This window comes from Corvus kubaryi, unplaced genomic scaffold, assembly GCF_017639235.1.
Source record: "Corvus kubaryi isolate FWS band 111438036 unplaced genomic scaffold, C.kubaryi_AGA036_p1.0 37284, whole genome shotgun sequence".
NCBI classification, from domain to species: domain Eukaryota; kingdom Metazoa; phylum Chordata; class Aves; order Passeriformes; family Corvidae; genus Corvus; species Corvus kubaryi.
In genome coordinates, this window is record NW_024581088.1 from 6,926,774 (window position 1) to 6,944,129 (window position 17,356).

General features: G+C 60.9%; 1 protein-coding gene across 35 annotated transcripts in view; it reads right to left on the reverse strand.

Moving 5' to 3' along the window:
* Window positions 1–17,356, reverse strand: part of MYO18A (myosin XVIIIA) — a 31,994-nt gene that overhangs the window by 3,353 nt on the left and 11,285 nt on the right. For 23 of the 35 annotated variants that reach the window (XM_042026240.1, XM_042026237.1, XM_042026233.1 and 20 more), the window contains 35 exons: window positions 17,050–17,150; window positions 16,896–16,959; window positions 16,642–16,786; window positions 16,281–16,301; window positions 15,228–15,239; window positions 14,583–14,759; window positions 14,412–14,502; window positions 14,133–14,325; window positions 13,614–13,700; window positions 12,846–12,987; window positions 12,488–12,647; window positions 12,223–12,409; window positions 11,901–12,135; window positions 10,962–11,071; window positions 10,808–10,873; window positions 10,433–10,561; window positions 9,847–9,990; window positions 8,836–8,925; window positions 8,631–8,750; window positions 8,443–8,554; window positions 8,213–8,340; window positions 7,948–8,102; window positions 6,679–6,802; window positions 6,401–6,601; window positions 5,995–6,105; window positions 5,566–5,670; window positions 5,308–5,454; window positions 5,105–5,218; window positions 4,845–4,961; window positions 4,659–4,742; window positions 4,301–4,438; window positions 3,440–3,625; window positions 3,217–3,356; window positions 2,105–2,149; window positions 482–604 (listed from right to left, as the gene is read on the reverse strand). In XM_042026240.1, coding sequence (XP_041882174.1) covers window positions 482–604; window positions 2,105–2,149; window positions 3,217–3,356; window positions 3,440–3,625; window positions 4,301–4,438; window positions 4,659–4,742; window positions 4,845–4,961; window positions 5,105–5,218; window positions 5,308–5,454; window positions 5,566–5,670; window positions 5,995–6,105; window positions 6,401–6,601; window positions 6,679–6,802; window positions 7,948–8,102; window positions 8,213–8,340; window positions 8,443–8,554; window positions 8,631–8,750; window positions 8,836–8,925; window positions 9,847–9,990; window positions 10,433–10,561; window positions 10,808–10,873; window positions 10,962–11,071; window positions 11,901–12,135; window positions 12,223–12,409; window positions 12,488–12,647; window positions 12,846–12,987; window positions 13,614–13,700; window positions 14,133–14,325; window positions 14,412–14,502; window positions 14,583–14,759; window positions 15,228–15,239; window positions 16,281–16,301; window positions 16,642–16,786; window positions 16,896–16,959; window positions 17,050–17,150 — 4,304 coding nt within the window. The remainder of the gene's footprint in view (window positions 1–481; window positions 605–2,104; window positions 2,150–3,216; window positions 3,357–3,439; window positions 3,626–4,300; window positions 4,439–4,658; window positions 4,743–4,844; window positions 4,962–5,104; window positions 5,219–5,307; window positions 5,455–5,565; window positions 5,671–5,994; window positions 6,106–6,400; window positions 6,602–6,678; window positions 6,803–7,947; window positions 8,103–8,212; window positions 8,341–8,442; window positions 8,555–8,630; window positions 8,751–8,835; window positions 8,926–9,846; window positions 9,991–10,432; window positions 10,562–10,807; window positions 10,874–10,961; window positions 11,072–11,900; window positions 12,136–12,222; window positions 12,410–12,487; window positions 12,648–12,845; window positions 12,988–13,613; window positions 13,701–14,132; window positions 14,326–14,411; window positions 14,503–14,582; window positions 14,760–15,227; window positions 15,240–16,280; window positions 16,302–16,641; window positions 16,787–16,895; window positions 16,960–17,049; window positions 17,151–17,356) is intronic. The other 12 variants (XM_042026238.1, XM_042026236.1, XM_042026231.1 and 9 more) reach the window with 5 other exon arrangements.

The window sequence follows — 17,356 nt, forward strand, 5'->3', positions numbered from 1 at the left end:
CAGCAGGCAAGCATTTTCCATGGGGAAGGGTAGTGTGCCCCAGCCCCATGCCGTGGGTGCACCTGGGCATGCTCCCCACCTCTGCCAACATTTTCTGAGAGGTGTGGGGAGGGATGGGGTGGGGCTGAAGAGGAGGGCAGGATGGAGCAGGGAATCAGTCCTGGAGTGATGGAATGCTGCACAGAGCTAAAGCTCAGTATCGAAAGACCTGAGGAGGCAGATGGGGTGGGGGCTGTGGATGCCCATATGCCTCCAGGGTGGGATGAGGGAAGGGGGACCAGGGAGGTCCCCTTGGGTGGGGGGACATGTGTCCCCAATGGAGACTGAGCTGCTCACCAGCATTAACCCTTCCCTGGCCAACAAACACCAGATGGGAACACGGTACCAAATCCCACATCCCGTGGGCACCCACCCTGTCCATGTCCCAGCACAGCTCAGCCTGTCCTCTGCCCACCAGCCCCGTGCCCAGCCCTGCACCCACCTGCTGCCCTTCAGGCTGCCGTCATCCGAGAGTGCTTTGGAGGAGCCTTTGTTCTTGGAGAGCCAAGACTTCACCCCATCCACGCGCTCCTCCAGCTCTGAGTCCACATCTGAGTCACCATCACTGCCGGAGGAGCGGGTCAGGGTGGGAGAAAGCAAGAGGTCAGCATGGGGCAGTGATGTTTTGGGTGCTGGAGAGATGAAAGTGCACTGGAGGGCACTGAACTCCTCCAGTACCCACTGCCTGTGTACCCTGGCATGGGTGAAACCCCATCCTATGGTTCTGCTCCATCTCCGGGACATAATCTGCATGCACATAGTTCAACCTGCAAGGCAGGGGCTCCCTGAAGCACCCCCAAACCACCCCTGCGCCTGCCCAAGGGGCTCTTGCACCCTCTATCCAACATCTCTCCCTATCACTGCACAGCTCTGGAGCTGGAGACAGCAGGGCCTGGCTTTGGGGCATCAGGCAGGGCACAGCTCCAGAAACACAGGAGATTTCCAACTCCAGGACCGGGAAGGAAATAAGTGGGTTCATTTTACAGGCTGCCGTCGCGTGCAGAATTACAGTGAGGAAGAGCAATGCTGATGGCCCCGGGTAAACAGGAGTTTAGCAGGCGGAACAGAAACAACTCTGGCACAGCGGGCGTGGGAGCACAGCGGGCAGATTTACAGCCCTGCCGTGCCCAAGAGCCCCTGATTTACGTCCCGGCGTAAAAAAAGTCCTATCTGGCTTAAACCGTCTAATTTATAATGGCCGTTTGTAACCATATTGATTGCCTTTAGAAAGAAGGTGCTGTCTGCATTGCAAAATCCATTCCTCCACGTTAAAAGCATCCCTGAATAAATCTCTCTTAATACCTCACCGCTTACTGCTTTCATTAGGGTTATGGCAGCACCAGTGGGATCTATATGGAAATTGAAGCAGTGTGGTCCCCCTCTTGCCACCCCGCTCCCACCAGGCCACTCCAAGGAAGGGATCTTAAACAGCCTTTTATCCTCCTGGTTTTGGGCTTATTCCCTGCCTGGGAATGACAGCAAACAGCACAAGGGACAGGCTGGAATAGACCCTGTATATGAATCCTTCTCTTTATAAATTCAGAGCAACGAGCCGCACTCCATCCTGCGCATCTCCCTCCCCTGCAATACATCCAGGCAACGCTGGGCTTGGGGAAAAAAAAAACCAACAAAAAGACACAGAACGACACCAAAAAAAACCCCAGCAAGCCCCAAAAACAAGCTCTGAGGGCAGCTAAGGTTTTCTGACCAACGGAATTAAGCTCCACATCAAACACAGTTTATGTCCAGGCAAACGTGCCGTTAGTTAAGCAGGATCTGGGTCGTGGGAGCGACCATGGATGGGGGTATTAATTAGTGGCAGCAGGGCTCCATTGCTGCCCCACTCTGACAGATTTGTCATCAGCCACGGCAGAGCATCCCCCCCCCCAGCCCATCCCAGGGGCTTGCCCTGTCCCCATGCGTGGGATGTGGTTATGTGCTGTGCCGTGCTGTGCCGTGGGTGCTGTTAGGGCATGCAGAGTTGGGCCAGTGACATGCGGGACCCCGGCCCCTGGGGGTGAGGTGGAGGTTAGGGGAGGGGAGGAAGGAAAGAGATGCTCCTCACAGTTTACTCTTTCTTTTCTGATACTTTGCCACCATGTCCTGCACACCGGGCGGGTTTGGAGGGGCGGGGGGGGTCGGAGGGGGGAGAAACACAACAGAAAAGAAATCAAATGAAAGGAAAATTATAAAAAAAAAAAAAAAGACCAAATGGGTGGGGAATAGATGTGGGCAAATTAAATGGTGGGGATGGGACAGGGGAGGGAAGTGAGGCTGCTCTGTGCCCCTGGAGTGGGGTTGCACCCAGCTGGATCCCAGCATCCCAGGTTGGGTGCTGGAGCATATCCAAAGAAAGGCAACAGAGCTGGGGAAGGATCTGGAGCACAAGTTTGATGAGGAGCAGTTGAGGGAGCTGGGGGACTCAGCCTGGAGAAAAGGAGGCTCAGGGGGCACTTTCACCCTCTACAACTTCCTGAAAGGAGGTTGTAGCCAGGGGGGTCAGGCTCTGCTCCCAAGGAACAAGCAATAAGACAAAAGGACATGGCCTCAGATTGTCCCTTGGATATTAGGGAAAATTTCTTCACCAAAAGGGTGGTCAGGCATTGGAACAGGCTGTCCAGGGAAGTGGTGGAGTCATTCCCTGGAAACATTAAAAAAATGTGTGGATTGGCACTTGGGGACATGATTTAGTGCTAACATGGCAGTGCTGAGTTAATGGCTGGAGTCGATGATCTCAGAAGGTCCTTCCCAACGTAAACAATTGTATGATTCTATGATTCTATCCCGGGCTGGGCTGCATCCCAGCATCCCAAACCTCCTGCCAGCTTGTGCTGCCCTGGCTCCTGGGGCTCCCTGGGCTGTTTCCAGCCAGCTGGCAGGATCCTGGATGCACTTCAGGCACCTCCACAAGTGGCTGAAGCTCATGGGGGCTGCGGGTGGACGGAGGGATGGATGCACAGGTGCATGGACTGATGCCTGTGTGCACAGGTGCCTGATGCACGGATGGACAGACACGGGTGCATGGACAGATGCATGAGTGCATGATGCATGGATGGATGCACAGACAGCATCCTGCCAGGGCCAGGCAGAGCCGAGGGATCCCTGTGGCATTTCTGAAGTGGCGAGGGGAAGCGGTGAGCCCCAGGGACGCGCAAGAGCCGGGCTCCGTGCTCTCACCTGTTGATGAGATCCTCATTGCTGTCGCTCTCCATCTCATCCTCGATGGCTGCCTGCAGGTCCCCGATGCGCTTGAAGGCCAGCTTCAGGTCTGACTGCAGGCTCTGGTTGGCAGCTTCCAGGCTCTCCAGGTCCATCTCCTGCAGTGAGAGAACGGGATGAGCTGGGTTCCTTTAGAGAACACCCCCGTGTGCCCTGCCTGGCCCTATCATGGGTGCCTCACCAGCTCGTGCTTCTTGCGGCTGGCTTCTGCCTCCTTCTTGGCCAGCTCGCCCATCTCCTCCTTGACATCACGGAGCTGCCGCTGCAGCCGCTTGTTCTGCTCCTTCTCCCGGTTCTCGGCGGCTGCACGCTGATCCCGCTCCTCCGTCAGCTTCTCCATGTTCTCCTTCAGCCGCGTGGCCAGGCTCTGCGGAGCAGCGGGGTCACCCCAAATCCCCCCACAGACCTCTCATCCTGCAGGTCCACCCTCACCCCAACACCCACCAGGAGATGATGAGAGGATGGATCTCACTCCCATAAAATTACACAAGGAGATGGAGGAGAAACCATCCCCTCCCAGGGCCAGGGAAGGGGCAGAACAACAGCACGGGCTTTGTTGAATTGGAAAAATAGATTTAACTGTGTGTGAAGTAATTAAAACATGTAACGTAGGGAAAAAATAGCTCCCGTTCTCCCCCAGCCACTGAGCCAGCCGCTGCATGTTTATGGCCTCGGCAGAGAGAGTGGGGAAGGAAATAATAGCTTGGAAAATATGAAGAGGAGAGCTAAGCTGCCGCGCTCCCCGGCAGAGCTGCGGAGGCAGAATATAAAACAGGCTGCGTTCGCGGGACTGGGGAGTCTATAATTTCCCTAAGTCAATGCAGGGAAAGAGCAGCACTTTGCCGGGCTGGGAGGTGGATTACTGTTATCAGTGCTTGCAGGGAGTCCTCCCTGTGGAGATGGGGATGGGCTGCCAGAGGGAGACGGCTGCAGCGTGGGGGGTCCTGGGGAGGGGAGGCACTCAGCAGACCCTCAGGCAGGTTCGTTATGGTCCTGTTGCACCCCTGTCCCAGCTGGAACAGAGGGGGAGCTCCGTGACTACCTCCAGGCGCTTGACTTGAGTCCTCTCAAACTCCAGCCTGGTCTCCAGCTCACGGATCTTGGCCTCTTGCCGGCTCACCAGTGACTTGTCCACCATGGACTGCTCCAGGAACTCCAGCTGGCTCTGCAGACCTTGCAGCTGCGGGAGAGGGCACAGCCTCAGCCTCGACCACAATCACCCTGCCCCCCCTGCCACGCCGTCCTGGAGGAGAGCTGCCGGACATGCTGCTCCCATCTGGATGGAGAGCTTCCCATGGGACTGCTCTGCATCCCCACGGTGCAGGGGGCCCTGCATGATGTGGGCAGCGGGTCTCTGGGTGCCCCCCATCACCCTGGCTTCACTCAGGGTGCATCCCCACCTTCTCCTGCAGCTCCTGCTTCTCCTTGCTGACCTCCTCCAGCTGTGCCTGGAGGTCATTCATCTGTGCCAGGTCCCGGGACGCCTGCAGGTCACACCAGGGCCATCAGTGGGGATCCCACTGGGCCGGCTCCAAAAGGGACACCTTGAGGGGGTGGGGTGGGTGCAGCTGCTGCTTCCCCTTCACCTGGGCCACAGCTGCCTTGTGCTTCTTCATCAGCTCATTCATGTCCTCCTGGTCCTCCTCCAGCCGGCTCTGCACCTCATTCTTTTCCCGCTGCAGCCGGCTCAGCTGCTCCTCCAGCTGCAGGGAGACACACGTGTCTCTTGCAGCATCCCTGGAATTGAGCACTCACCCCCGAAACCCACTCCAAACAGAGTGGGGCCACCCTGGGTGCAAATGGGGCATGGCCCCACCATAGTTCACGGCACCCCAAACCCACTCACCGCTGCCTTGGCCTTGGCAAGGTCATCGATCTGCAGGTGGAGGTCCTCGATCTCCACCTCCATGGATTTGCGGGCCTTGACGGCGGCCGCGCACGTGAACTCCGACTCTTCCAGCTGCAGAGATATAGCTCAGTGCCTGGCCAGGGAACACGGACACTCCCTGTCCCTCAAAGTCTGCAGTCGGGGAGGGTCTGGATGCACACCTGGTTCTTGAGCTGGGTGATCTCCCTCTTGCTGGGTGCGTTGTTTTTCAGGTGGTCCAGCATGATCTGAGCATCAGCCAGCAGCGCCTTCGTTCTCTTCAGATCCCGGCGCAGGCGCTTTTCCGTCTCGAAGTCCCGCTGGTTGGCCTGTGGCAGGGGAAACCTTCCCATGGTTCCATGCCTGAGGGGTGTCCACCCCACCATGGCCACCTCAGGGTCCCCAAAGCAAGGCAGGTGCCCAGCTGCCCATCACCCCACCTGCTCGCTGACAGCAGATAACTTGCTCTCCAGCTCCCGCTTCTCTCTCAGCACCTTTTGCTTGTCCTCGTACTCCTCCTCCAGCTGCACCTCCATCTGCTTCAGCTGGGGGACAGCCAGGAGGCAGCCGGTCAGAGCGGTGGGGAGGGGTCATGACCCCCCTCCTCACGTGTCCCCACACACTAGGGACACCAGGTGACCCCACCGGCCGGGTGTTTGCGCAACCAGAGGCACAAAGCCCAGTGTGAGCTGGCCGGGGCAGCAGAAGGACTGGTCGGACCCGCCGGGCCGGTGGAGCCGGGCTGTGGTCGGCTGCGTGGGAGCCGGGTGCTGCATGACGGTGCCCAGCTGGCAGCTCCCAGCACCCGGCCCCGGCACGGGGATGCATCCCAGGCCCTCCTGGGCAGAGGGGCCGCAGCAGAGCCCTACCTTCTTTTGACATGACTGCCGGATCTCCTCCACCTCCTCATCACGGCTCTCCACCTCCTTGGCGTGGGTCTGCCGCAGCCGCTCCATCTCCATCTCCAGCCGCAGCTTCGCCTGAAAATGGTGGGAATGTGGTCAGAGTGAAGGGGACGTGGGGACCCCTGAATGCCACTGTCCAGGCACCACTCACCCTGAAAACCCCCCGGTCTGAGGCCAGCTGGGCTGCCCGCCCCATGGTGACCTGCCGGGCCATGGCACGGAGGGCCGGGAGCCGTGTTGGCCACGGCGATGCCTGGCCTGACGCCGGGCTCAGGGCGACCGCCTCCTCTTCCCAGGCAAGCCCGGCCCAGGTAATAACAGCCCTGCATGAAACCACCCCACCCAGAAACCTAGCCCCTCCCCATCGTACCTGCTCCAGCATCTGGATGGTCCCAGCCTGCTCATCCAGTTCCTCCTCCTGGTCTTTGACCTTCGCCTCCAGGTCCCTCAGCTGTTTCTTCACCTTGGCCAGGGAGGCTTCGTCCTTTGACTCCTGGGAGGAGATGTCCTGCAGCTCTGCCTCCAGCGCCTCCGCCTTCTGCGTCAGCCCTGCGATGTCCGAGTCCTTGTCCTGTGAGAGACAGGGTCACTGTCAGCCCGGGGCACCCGGTGGTTGGGAGGCTGGGGAGGGGGCCGGGGGCCACTCACCTCCAGCAGCTGCTTGAGGCCAAAGACCTCAGCCACCAGCACATCCTTCTCTCGGCTCAGCTTCTCCCGCTGCAGCCGTTCCCGCTGCGCCTCCTCATGCGCCTGCGAGAGCTCGCTGTCAAACCTGTGTGGGGAGAGTGGGGTGAGAGCTCAGCAGCCTGGGGACTGACCCTCAGCCCTGTGCCAGGGCCACTGCACAGAGCATCCCCTTCCCTCAGCAGCAGGCACTGGGAAGGGCGGTGTGCTGCCGAGTGCTTGTTTGAAACACACTGTTGATGAGTCTTTAATTGCCAGCACGGTGGCACCAAGTCACTCAGACACTCCTCCTGACGCCTTTGCTCCGTGCTAATGGGGAGTGCAGCACCTGCAGCACTGACCCCAGCAGCACCTCAGCTGTTCTCCAGGGCCAGCACGTGGCCGTGGGACTGTGGCTGCCAATGGCAGGGACTTGGCTACTCCAAGGCAGCTGGGGACACCAAACCCTCCAAGCAGGATATGGAGAGTTCTCTGGGAGAGATGGGTTCTTGCAGCAGCTTGGCTCCCACAGCTGCATCCCAGTGCCGGGGCTCCACGTGACATGGCACCGGTCCCATCCCTGACGGGGACATGCGACCCCCCGGAGGGGACACAAGGCCCTGGTGGAGGAGTGCTCAGCACAGCCTGTAGCCAGGCAGTGCCGTGGCAGTTTCTCCCAGTGCCCCTGGGATGGGATCAGCCGGGTTTACTCTGAAATCACTGCCTTTGGGGCTTGGAAAACAACCCTGCGCTTGAGTTTGTGACCTGCGTTAAACACCTCGGCGGCTAATCCCCATTTTTCCTCGCGCTGGGTAATAAACAGCTGCATTAGCACAGACTCCAATCCGCGGAAATTGAAATTAATTAGATTGGATTCTCTCGCTGTATTTGTGTGTGCGATCATTACCATAATGAGATGAAAGCGTCCCTGCTGCTTAATAACGTTAGCAAACTTTGGGGCTGGGAGAGGGGACGGGATGGCAGCGCGTGCTGAGCGCAGAAGCAGGGCACTAGCAGCCTCCACCATGGGACATGACCCCACACAGGGGGGATCACTCAGCTCTGGGCCCCCCCAAAAGGGCATGGGGATCCTCCCCACAACAAACACATCCAGCTTGGGCAGCCCCATCCCACTAGAGACACCTCAGCCAAGTAGGAGCTGGTGAGGTGCCCAAATCCCTGCTAAAATGGTAATGCCACTTCGCCAGAGGCGCGTCCCCCGTGTCCCCCCCGCTGCCAGCACATGGTCCCCACCTCCGCTGCTTCTTCTCCAGGTCGTGGTTGCGTCCCTGCTGTCCCTCGAGGTGCAGCTTGGTGTCCTGCAGCTCGGCAGCCAGGCGCTGGCACTTCTTCTTCAGCTGCTGCAGCGCCCGCTGGCTCTCCTCGCTGTCCGCCTGCAGGTCCGCCAGCTGCAGGCAGAGGTGAGCAGAGCAGTGAGGGCTCCGGGATGCCACCATGTCCCTGCAGTCCTAGCCATGCTGAGGGGACCAGGGAGTCCCCAGGGCTGAGCCCCACTCACCTTGCGCTCCAGCTGCCTCTTGCCCTGCTGCTCCACCTCCAGCTTGTCCTCCAGCTCCTGCTGCAGCCGTTTCTTGGTGAAGTCGATCTCCCGCACCGCCCGCTCGTATTTCAGCCGCCATTCGCCACCTGTGTGGGGAAACGCCGTCACCAAGGGGCTGTGGGGGTGGCACAGGGAGAGGGGGACACTGCAGGGTGTGCCAGCAGCCAGCGCTGGAGGCAGGACAGTACCTGAATCATCATCGTCGAGTTCCCCATTGAGCTCGGCTGCCCGGATGAGCCGAGCCTCCATCACCTCCATCTCCATTGACTCCATCTGCTTCTTTAGGGCATCATACTTGGCCTGGGAGGGGACATGGCTGTGGTGAGCACTTGCAGGGGACAGGAGACACTGCGAGGCCAGGGAGGGGCACATTTACCTGCAGGTCTTTCATCTCCTTCTCAGCCCGCAGCCTCTCGGCCGTCTCAGCGTCCAGCAGCTGGGAGGCCGACTCGCCGGTGTTCCGCTCGTCCGTCAGCTCCGACGTCAGCTCTGTGATCTGGGGGCAGCAGGGGGAATGGGGCCATTGGCTGAGGCAGGCTGGCACAGCACCGTACCCCATCCCGGCACCGGCAAGGACCTACCCTGCTCTCCAGGCGGTCGCTGTTGAGCCGCAGCTCGTTACGCTCCTTCTCCACCTTCTCGAGTTTGCTCTTCAGCTGCTGGATCTCTTCCTGCAACAGAGAGGGCGGTGAGGGAGGGGGCAGGCGCAGGGAAGAGGCTGGCGGGTAGGAGGCTGGCAGCTCTCTGCCCCTCCCCAGCACCCCCCCAGCGCAGGATGAGCAGGGTGGGGGCTCCCCAGGGCTGCTCTCCCCTGCCAAGGGCTGGGCAGGGACTTTCCCCAACCCGCTCCGCTGTCTGCCGACTCCAACCCCATAAATGGTGTTGAAATACCAGGCAGTCCCAGAAAAGCTGCAAAGGGGTACCCACATCCCTTGGGAGAGGGGGTGGGAGCAAATCCACCCATCAGCAGCTTGCTGAAGGGCTTGGGTGCACCCGGCCCAGGTGGGGAGGGAGGGGGCCCACCAGGATGTTGTGGAACCAGGGACCACCAGCCAGTGCTGAGGAAGCATGTTTGTCTGTTAACATCATCCTCTCTCTTCCTCTGGTTCCAGCACAGGCTGGGGGGCAGCAGGGGGCCCAGGTGCCCCCGCCCAGGTGCCCCCCCCCAGGTGCTGTCCCCAGCAGGTCAGGGTGAAAGCTGAGCCAGGCAGCAGCTCCATGCTCGGTGAGTGCACCGGTGTCTGGTTGCCAGTGCGAGCGGAGCCCCCGCATTTGCCTCTGGCACACGGTTTCACTTCCATTCTCCACGCTTGTAATTGGGCTCAAGCAACAGCCGGCTCTTGGGATGCTAATGACATGCTGATTCGCAAATTAGGGAGCAATTCGAGCCTGGCGCTGGCGGGATGCAGGCAGTTGTGGTCGTAGTGCATCTCACCCCATCACGGGCTCCTGCATCCCAACCCACTGTGGGGTCCTGTATCCCAATCCACCACAGGATCCTGCATCCCACCCCTCTATGGGGCCCTGCCCACGACCAACACTCCCCCAAGCCCTCCCTGCTCCATCCAGCGTCCCCTGGCATGGATACCCACGTCTTTGCCGCGGATCTGGTCCTCGGTGAGCTGCACTTGGATGAGGGGCCGCACCGTGGTGAAGAGCTTCCACCAGGGCCAATCCTTCACCCCTTTGTTCTTCTTGATGTTCTTCTGCACGCACCGGATGGCCAAATCCTGGATCTGTGCAGGGCACGGGGCATGGGATCAGTACGGGGCCACCAGCAGGGCAAAACGGAGCGTGTGGGTGCTCAGCACTCCTGCCAGCACCCCAGCATGCTTCCCTTCATTAGCATTTAGGCTAATTGCACCAGCAAATCTGCTGTTTGATCCTCTCCAGCCCCTGTAAATGCTAATCCTGTGAAAGCAAGGCACTGTGAGAAGCCTATTTTACACCTTCTCTAATGATAAAAGTAGGAGCTAAAGTGTAGCTTCATCCTTCTGCGGCGATGCCCAGCAGCCTCCCTGCCGGTTCCCCCTGGCCCCCCGGTTCCCCCTGGCCCCCCACGGCTCCGGGGGAGGCGGGAGGAGGAGGTGCTGGCCCAGGAGGCGCAGAAAGGCTGCGCTGCCCATTTTAGGCGAAATTGTGCAGCAGAGCGGGGAGGGGAGAGTCGCTGGGACGAACCTTTCTCTTCTTGAAGTGCTGCCGTGCCAGGAAGCCCCTGCACGCCGCCTGGAAAAGGGTGATGTTCCTGCTGGTCTGCGTGTCCCGCTGCTCCTCCAGCCTGGCCAGTGATCCAGCCCGGAAAAACACCTGCAGGAGGGGAGCAGGACGGCGATGGGTGCCAGCATCCCTCCGGCCACGCCGTGCCACCCTCCCGCTGGTGGGGATGTGTCTCTCCCCTCCGCAGCCACTGGTCCTGTCCCACAGTGGGGTTTTATTCCCCAGGCACGAGGAATGCCGTGGGTGGGAGTGAACAGTGCTGCCCTTTTGCTGTCCCACCGTGCCATGACGCACAGCCCTGCCCACACCCACACCCGGTGGTGTCGGGCACCGTACCCGGCTCAAGCCCATGTGGTAGCTGCTCTTCTCCAGGTCCAGTGACTCCAGGAGCTCCTCCACTGCCTGCAGGGAGGGAAAGGTGTCAGGGCCAGGCACTCCAGGGTGTAGGGGACCCTGGACCACAGCAGTGACTCTGACATGGGGCACATACCCGCTTCTCATCCACCACGATGTAGTTGCGCCCATGCTTTTTGGTCAGGTGTGGGGCCAGGACATCAAAGCGCCGCCTGAACTCCGCAAACACCATGTGGTCGGGGTAACCTGGGGAAGCAAGGGAGAGTGGGGCTGTGTGGGCAGCCAGCACACCTGGGGGATGGCCAGGGACAGTCCCACGTGCCCTGACATGCTGAGGCTCATGTTTTGGGAGAGCTGATGGGGTCACCCCACGTGACACAAGTTCCCCATAGGGTCAGGCATTGCTGGAATGCTCCCAGCCTCCCTGGGAGGTTTTCCTTGGCTGCGTCCTCCAGCAATTTTGGCCGGGATCTGAGGAGAAAGTAGCCAAATCTCTCCTCGGGGGGAGAGCAGGGACACGTGTTGCCTGTGCAAGTCCTGCTCGGGCTTCACTCTGAGCCACAGCCAGCTCCTGCATCAGGCTCCAGCACTGAGACTCCATATCTTAATTAACGATGAGGTATTGATGGAGACATTGACCCCAGCACGGCCGGCTGGCTACGGCCATCGATCCAGGAGGTGTGCAGGTGGCATCGATTTCCAATCACAGCAGGAAGGGTCTGGCCTCCAAGGAATAAACCCTCAGCCGGGTGGCTGGCCAGCCAATGTATCAGTAAATGCTTTGCTGAGCACAATCCAGAGGCCCTCATTCCAGTGGGACAGGGGCTGGATGTCAATGGGATTGCTGCCCTGAACCAACGGCACCAGGGGAGACATCCAATTAAGGCCATGCCTGTCCCCAGCGCAGATAACAGCCCTGCAGGGGAGGGGGGATAGGGACAGGACCACCCTGGGGAGAGACTCCAGAGTTCAGAGAGAGGGTATGTGCTGAAGGGCTTCCTGGGGGTCTTTGGCTCTCCAGCAAGGAGATGCAGGCAGGACCTCCATGCTGTCCACCCCTGGTGCCAGGGCTCACCTTGGCGGTACATGCGGAGGGCGTCGAGCAGGCGGGAGCCGCGGAGCTGGGCGCGCAGGAGGGGCACGTCCAGCTGCATCAGCCCGGCCTCGCAGTGCTCCGTGGGCAGCTCCAGTTCGCTGCCGCTCACCCGCCGGCACAGCACAGCCTGGGGGTCCCCGCCGCCCCCCGCCTTGGGCAGGAAGCAGTGCACGAAGTGGAGCTTGGACTTCTTGATGCTGTCGATGAGGGCGTCCTGCAGGTGTGGCAGAGCAGGGTGAGCGGTGACGCGCAGAGGTGCCCCAGCCAGGTGCGGGGACCCCCCCAACACGCCCTCACTCACCACTTGCAGCTTGATCTGGATGCACAAAGATTTCTTCTTGACCGCAGCCACGCCGGTGGTGAAGGTCTTGCGCATGCTGGTGGCCCGGCGCAGGGCCAGCTGGGAGCCCCCCTCCAGCCCCGCCACCGAGCCCGACAGCACCAGCGCCGAGCCGCCGCGCCCGGCAAACAGGCTGCTGATCACCTTCCTGCAGGGCACAGAGGCCGTGTCACCCCCCAGCGTCACCTCTCCCCCCGCCATGCTCCCACCCCAGGACCCTGCTCACTTTTGGGACTCCTGCAGCAGGACAGAGGCGTTTTGGGAGGCCGGGTTGTGCTTGACGTAGTTGAGCCATCCTGTAGCATCGTACTCCACCCAGTTGGTCCCCGAGCTGTGGCCCAGGAGGAAGTGTCGGGGCTTGTCACTGGGGAGCAGCGGGTTGTGCCCTGTGGGGAAACAGCACCAGTGAGCACAGCCCCAGGGACCATGGGGCATGTCACAGAATCCCAGAATAGTTTGGGTTGGAAGGCACCCTAAAGATTATCTCATTCCACCCCCCTGCCATGGGCAGGGACACCTTCCATTACAGAAGATGTTTCTGGTCTAGTGGACACATCCCCACGGTCCCAGGCCCCCCTCCATACCTTTTTTGCCTCCTTCCTGGGGGCCATAGTAGGAGAAGAGCCGTTCCAGCAAGGTGTCCTCGTTGCCGCCTGGCTGCAGCGCCTCCTCCTCCAGAAGCCACAGCAGCCCCCGCGCCTCGTCCGTGCGGGCCAGAGACCGGACCTGCAGGGTCACCATGCTGGCAGCTGGTCTGGCACACCAGTGTTCCCCAGGGCAGGGACATGGGGTGACACAGGGCACCCAGGCCACCCAGGAATCATGCAACCTCCCACTGTGTGAGAGGGCTCCTGAATCCTGCTCCCCAGCAGGGAAAGAGTCCATATGGGACACTCTGGCAGCGCATCCCACTGAGGTGGGAAATGCAGCGCTGGGCTGAAACCCAGCACAGGGATGGTGCCAGCAGCACCCCTGGTCTCTGCAGCCTCCTCCAGTAGGGACTGGAGAACCTTGGGGACCCATGGACACTGGGGACCTGAGCACCTTGGGGACCAGAGTATCCTGGGGACCAGAGTATCCTGGGGACCAGAGCACTTTGAGGACTGGAGCACCCCAGAGATCACACAAAGTTTCCAGGCCCCCTGCCCACAGCACAAGCAGCTCCCAGGACAGGAGGGGAAAACCATGCTGGGGGATGCACCAGGTATGTGGGCTGCACACACACTTGTACCCATGCTCTCATGGCCAAGCATTCAGGATAGCCCCTTTCCTTCCCCTCCACCACTGAAGTGCCAAAAAGCTGCCCATCTGCTGCTGTGATGTGGATGGAAGGAAGAGTGGAAGGTGCTTACCAGTGCCTGGTGTGAGGACTGGTCTACAGCAGCTATGGAGCCAGAGGAGCTGGGCTCAGCATCAGCCAGGGCGAGCTCTATGTTCTCCTGGTGAGGGGAAACAGAGGCAGGTGAGTGTCCACTCCGCAGAATAGCAGTGATAGGGATCGTGAGCCCATCAGGGCGTGGATGTCGATGGGGTTTAGGGTGATGCCACATGCTAAGAGGGGACCAGGACACATGGAAGGGTCCCTGTGGGCTGTCAGCGGTGAGATGGAGCAGCAGCAGTGACCACCATCACCATCACCCACAGCTACTCCAACACATCCCAGCCCGGCCCGCCTTTGCTGTGCTCCACAGCCAGCACAGGAGCCCTGAGGAAAGCCCTGAGCACCGAGCATCGTGTCAGAGCTGCTTTGGTTGGACTGGTCCAGAGTGACCACTGGGTAAGAAACCAGGAGGGCCACGTAGGAGATGTTCACGTGGGTGTAGGAGGGCAGGAGTGAAGGAGGTGATGGCAGCCCTGGGTGTCTCTGGTACCTCCTTGTACCGCTCCAGCTCGCGGGCAAAGGTGCGCTGGTGGAAGAGTTGCTGCAGGCGCTCCTGGGCGTAGTTGTGGCAGAGCTCCTCAAAGGTGGCCCCCCGGCTCTGCCCCGCCAGCTCAGGGTTCTGCGCCCCGGGGGTGTCCACCACCGTCACTGAGCACACCGAGTGCTGGCTCGACTTCAGCGCCCTGGGGGGAGCACAAAGGGACACAGTGGGGTCAGTGGCTGCTGCCAGGCACCCCCCAGCTCTCCTGCCGGCCCCCCCAGCACATACCTGTTGAGGAGGGAGATGAGGAGCGTGAAGAGCTCGGAGTACAAGCCAGCTGCCATGCCCTCCAGGCACTCCAGCGCCGTCAGCTTGGGACCTGGCCAAAGCAAAGCTGAGTGTCTCCAGCCCAGCATCCCTCTCCGGGCCATCTGCTGTCCCCCCCGTACCTCACCCTACCTGTGCCACTGTCCCCCAGGGGAGACTCATCGGGGCCCTGCCGGAAGGAGGTGGAGCGCTGCAGGGTGCCCTTGGGCTGGTGCTTGAAGATGGCAGAGGAGATCTCCTCCAGGCTGCAGCCCAGCAGGTACGCGGCTTTCTGAGCCCACTCGTGCCGTGCAAACTGTTTCCTCCCAGCTGAAGGGTGGAGAAGAGGGCTCAGAGCCTAGCAGGGCACCCCCAAAAATGGGGAGTGTTTCCAAACAGGCCTGAGATGATCTTAGGGACCCACAGAGTAGGCTGGGGATGATGGGTACAGTGGGAGCACACGTTTTGGGGTTTGAGGAGACAGAGATGTTTGGGGTCTAGAGGAGACAGGGGTGAATGGCTTTGTGCTGCTGCAGGGCTGAGCCTGGAGCCACACGGGTGTGAAGCACGGACCCCTTGCCACCACTACCCAGGGACCTCTGAGGCTCTGAGCCACCCCACAAGGGGACATGTCCCTGCCTGGTGACACAGCCGCAGGGCAGCTGGACAGACAGAGAGACACGGATGCTGGGGGCGGTGGGAGCAGGTTAATGGTGACACACAGGGACACGGAAGCGGGATGACGGTGGCACGGGGGGAGGGGGAAGCCAGAGACACGAGCGGAGAACGGGACTTTACCTTCGTCGGCGTCTGCATTGCAAAGGGCAGCATGCACCATGCGAACAGAGACAGGGGTTAGAAACAACGACACGCGACGGCACGGGGACGCCCTCCTGCCACCATGCCACCGCACATGCCATGCCTGCCCCCTCGCCAGCCATCGCTGCAGTGACAAACTGTGACCTGGCATGGGGGTCCCTCCCCTGTGAGCCCCCCGCACCACGGGCACTGCTGGGGAGCAGCTCGGCTCTGCCCCGGCGCATGGGGAGCCCCTTTTGGATCCAGCCCAGGGTCAAGGAAATTGTGGGGCTGATGCAACTCAGCTGCCTCTGAGCACCCCCAGTGTCCACGAGGTGCAGGGGAGGCTTCAGCAGCAGCAGCAGCACAGACCTGGGAGTGGGATGCTTGCCCCGATGCAGCAATGCTCCCCCCCAGCAGGATCTGGGGTTCCCCCACACAGCAGGCTCCCATGGAGAGGCTCCGGAGCTGCCTGAGCATCCCGCTGTGGTGGCTGCAGTGGGACCCTGCTGCCCTCTAGTGCCCCGAGAGCACCCCATGGGCCAGCACTGCACCCCAACGTGCATCCAGACCCCTCCGGTCTCTCCCTTCTCATCCCCAGCTCATTTTTTCCCCCAGGGCTGCAAATTCCCTGGGTGCAGCCACCAGCTCCAGGTGCCCATTTTGGGGGTGACATGCCCAGCTCTCCCACCAGTGTGCAGCATCACAGGGGCTTCCAGTACAAAAGGCAGAAAGAGAAAGCCACAGGGGGAGAAGGGCAGCCCCCAAAGCCAAATTTGCCATCCCCAGAAATGAGAGCAAAGCTGGTGCTGTGGGAGACTCACACCCATGGTGAGCTCTGTGTGCCAAGGCAGCCCTGCCCCACACCACCAATGGTGCTGACAGGACGGGGTTGGGAGTCCTCACGAGCAGCAGGCAAATTTGGGGCTGCCAGGACACAGCCAGGGTCAGGGTTGGTCCAAGCACACCAGCAGCATCCCAAGCCCCCATTGCAGCCCCCAAACCAGCATCGCGTGGCACCCCCGAAAGCAGAGCCCTCCCCACTCCCATTACCAGCTCCATCTGCCAGTGGCTCTGCGAGGAGGATGGAGGGAAAGGTGTTACACTGGGAATGGGGGGACACCCCCCCTCCAACTCCCTCAGGCCCCACCCAGGCCCCCACTCCCCCAAGTTGTCAGGGGCCAGCCCAGGGTCTGGGTGTGTTCAATTCCCACCAGTTAACGAGACCACCCCGACCATGGGGACCAAACTGGGTGTCCCAAAGCACCCAGGGTGGCAGGGCACTGTCCCTCAGCTGATACAGCCCCCACCCCCTCCCCCAGGGCTTGGCTGCACTGCAGGAGACTCTGGCTCTGGAACCCCTCACATCCATCAGTCCCAAATCTCCCCTCATTAATGGCTCCCAGCTTACTACCTTTGGTTGCCCCGGCAGCTCCTAGATGGTAAATGGCTCCCAGAATGAGCCAGAAGGCTTTCTGCTCATCTCCTGAGATGCCCATCACCTTCATGGCTGCCAGGAGCTTGCTGAACTGCTGGGTTGCCTTCTGCTTTTCCTCCGGCTGTGGAAAACAATAGGAGCCATTGGTCTGGGAGCCCAGCTCTGCCTCCCCCTGCACTCAAATGGGCCAGAGACCCCCATCTTCCCCCACAGCTCCCCATGGCAACAACCTTGGAGGGGGGCACAATGCCGAAGACATTGTTCTCTGCCAGGTGGTTGAAGTGAAGCTCAGTCCTGCAGGGATAAACACCACGGTTGGCCCCATGGGGGAGGTCCCAGAGACCCCCCCTCACGATGGGGGCTGTGCCCTCCCCCCCAGCTCACCGCAGGGTGCTGTCAGAGCAGGCCAGCAGGTAGTAGAAGACATTGAAGGTGGCCTCGTTGGCCGGGCGCCGGGCCACGCGCAGCTTCTCCAGCAGCAGTGTCTGGCGGAGGTGGGAGAGTCGGGAGCTGCCCCCAAGTGCCCCGCTCCCACTGAGACCACCCAGCCCACCCCAGGCTCGTCCTTGCTGCCAGCCCAGGGTCCCCACAGAGTTGTGAGGGTGTCCCTCCCACTGCAGGGCACCATGTGAATGCAAACATCACCCAAGCAGCCCATGAGCATCTCTCTTCAGTGAATGCTACCACAAGA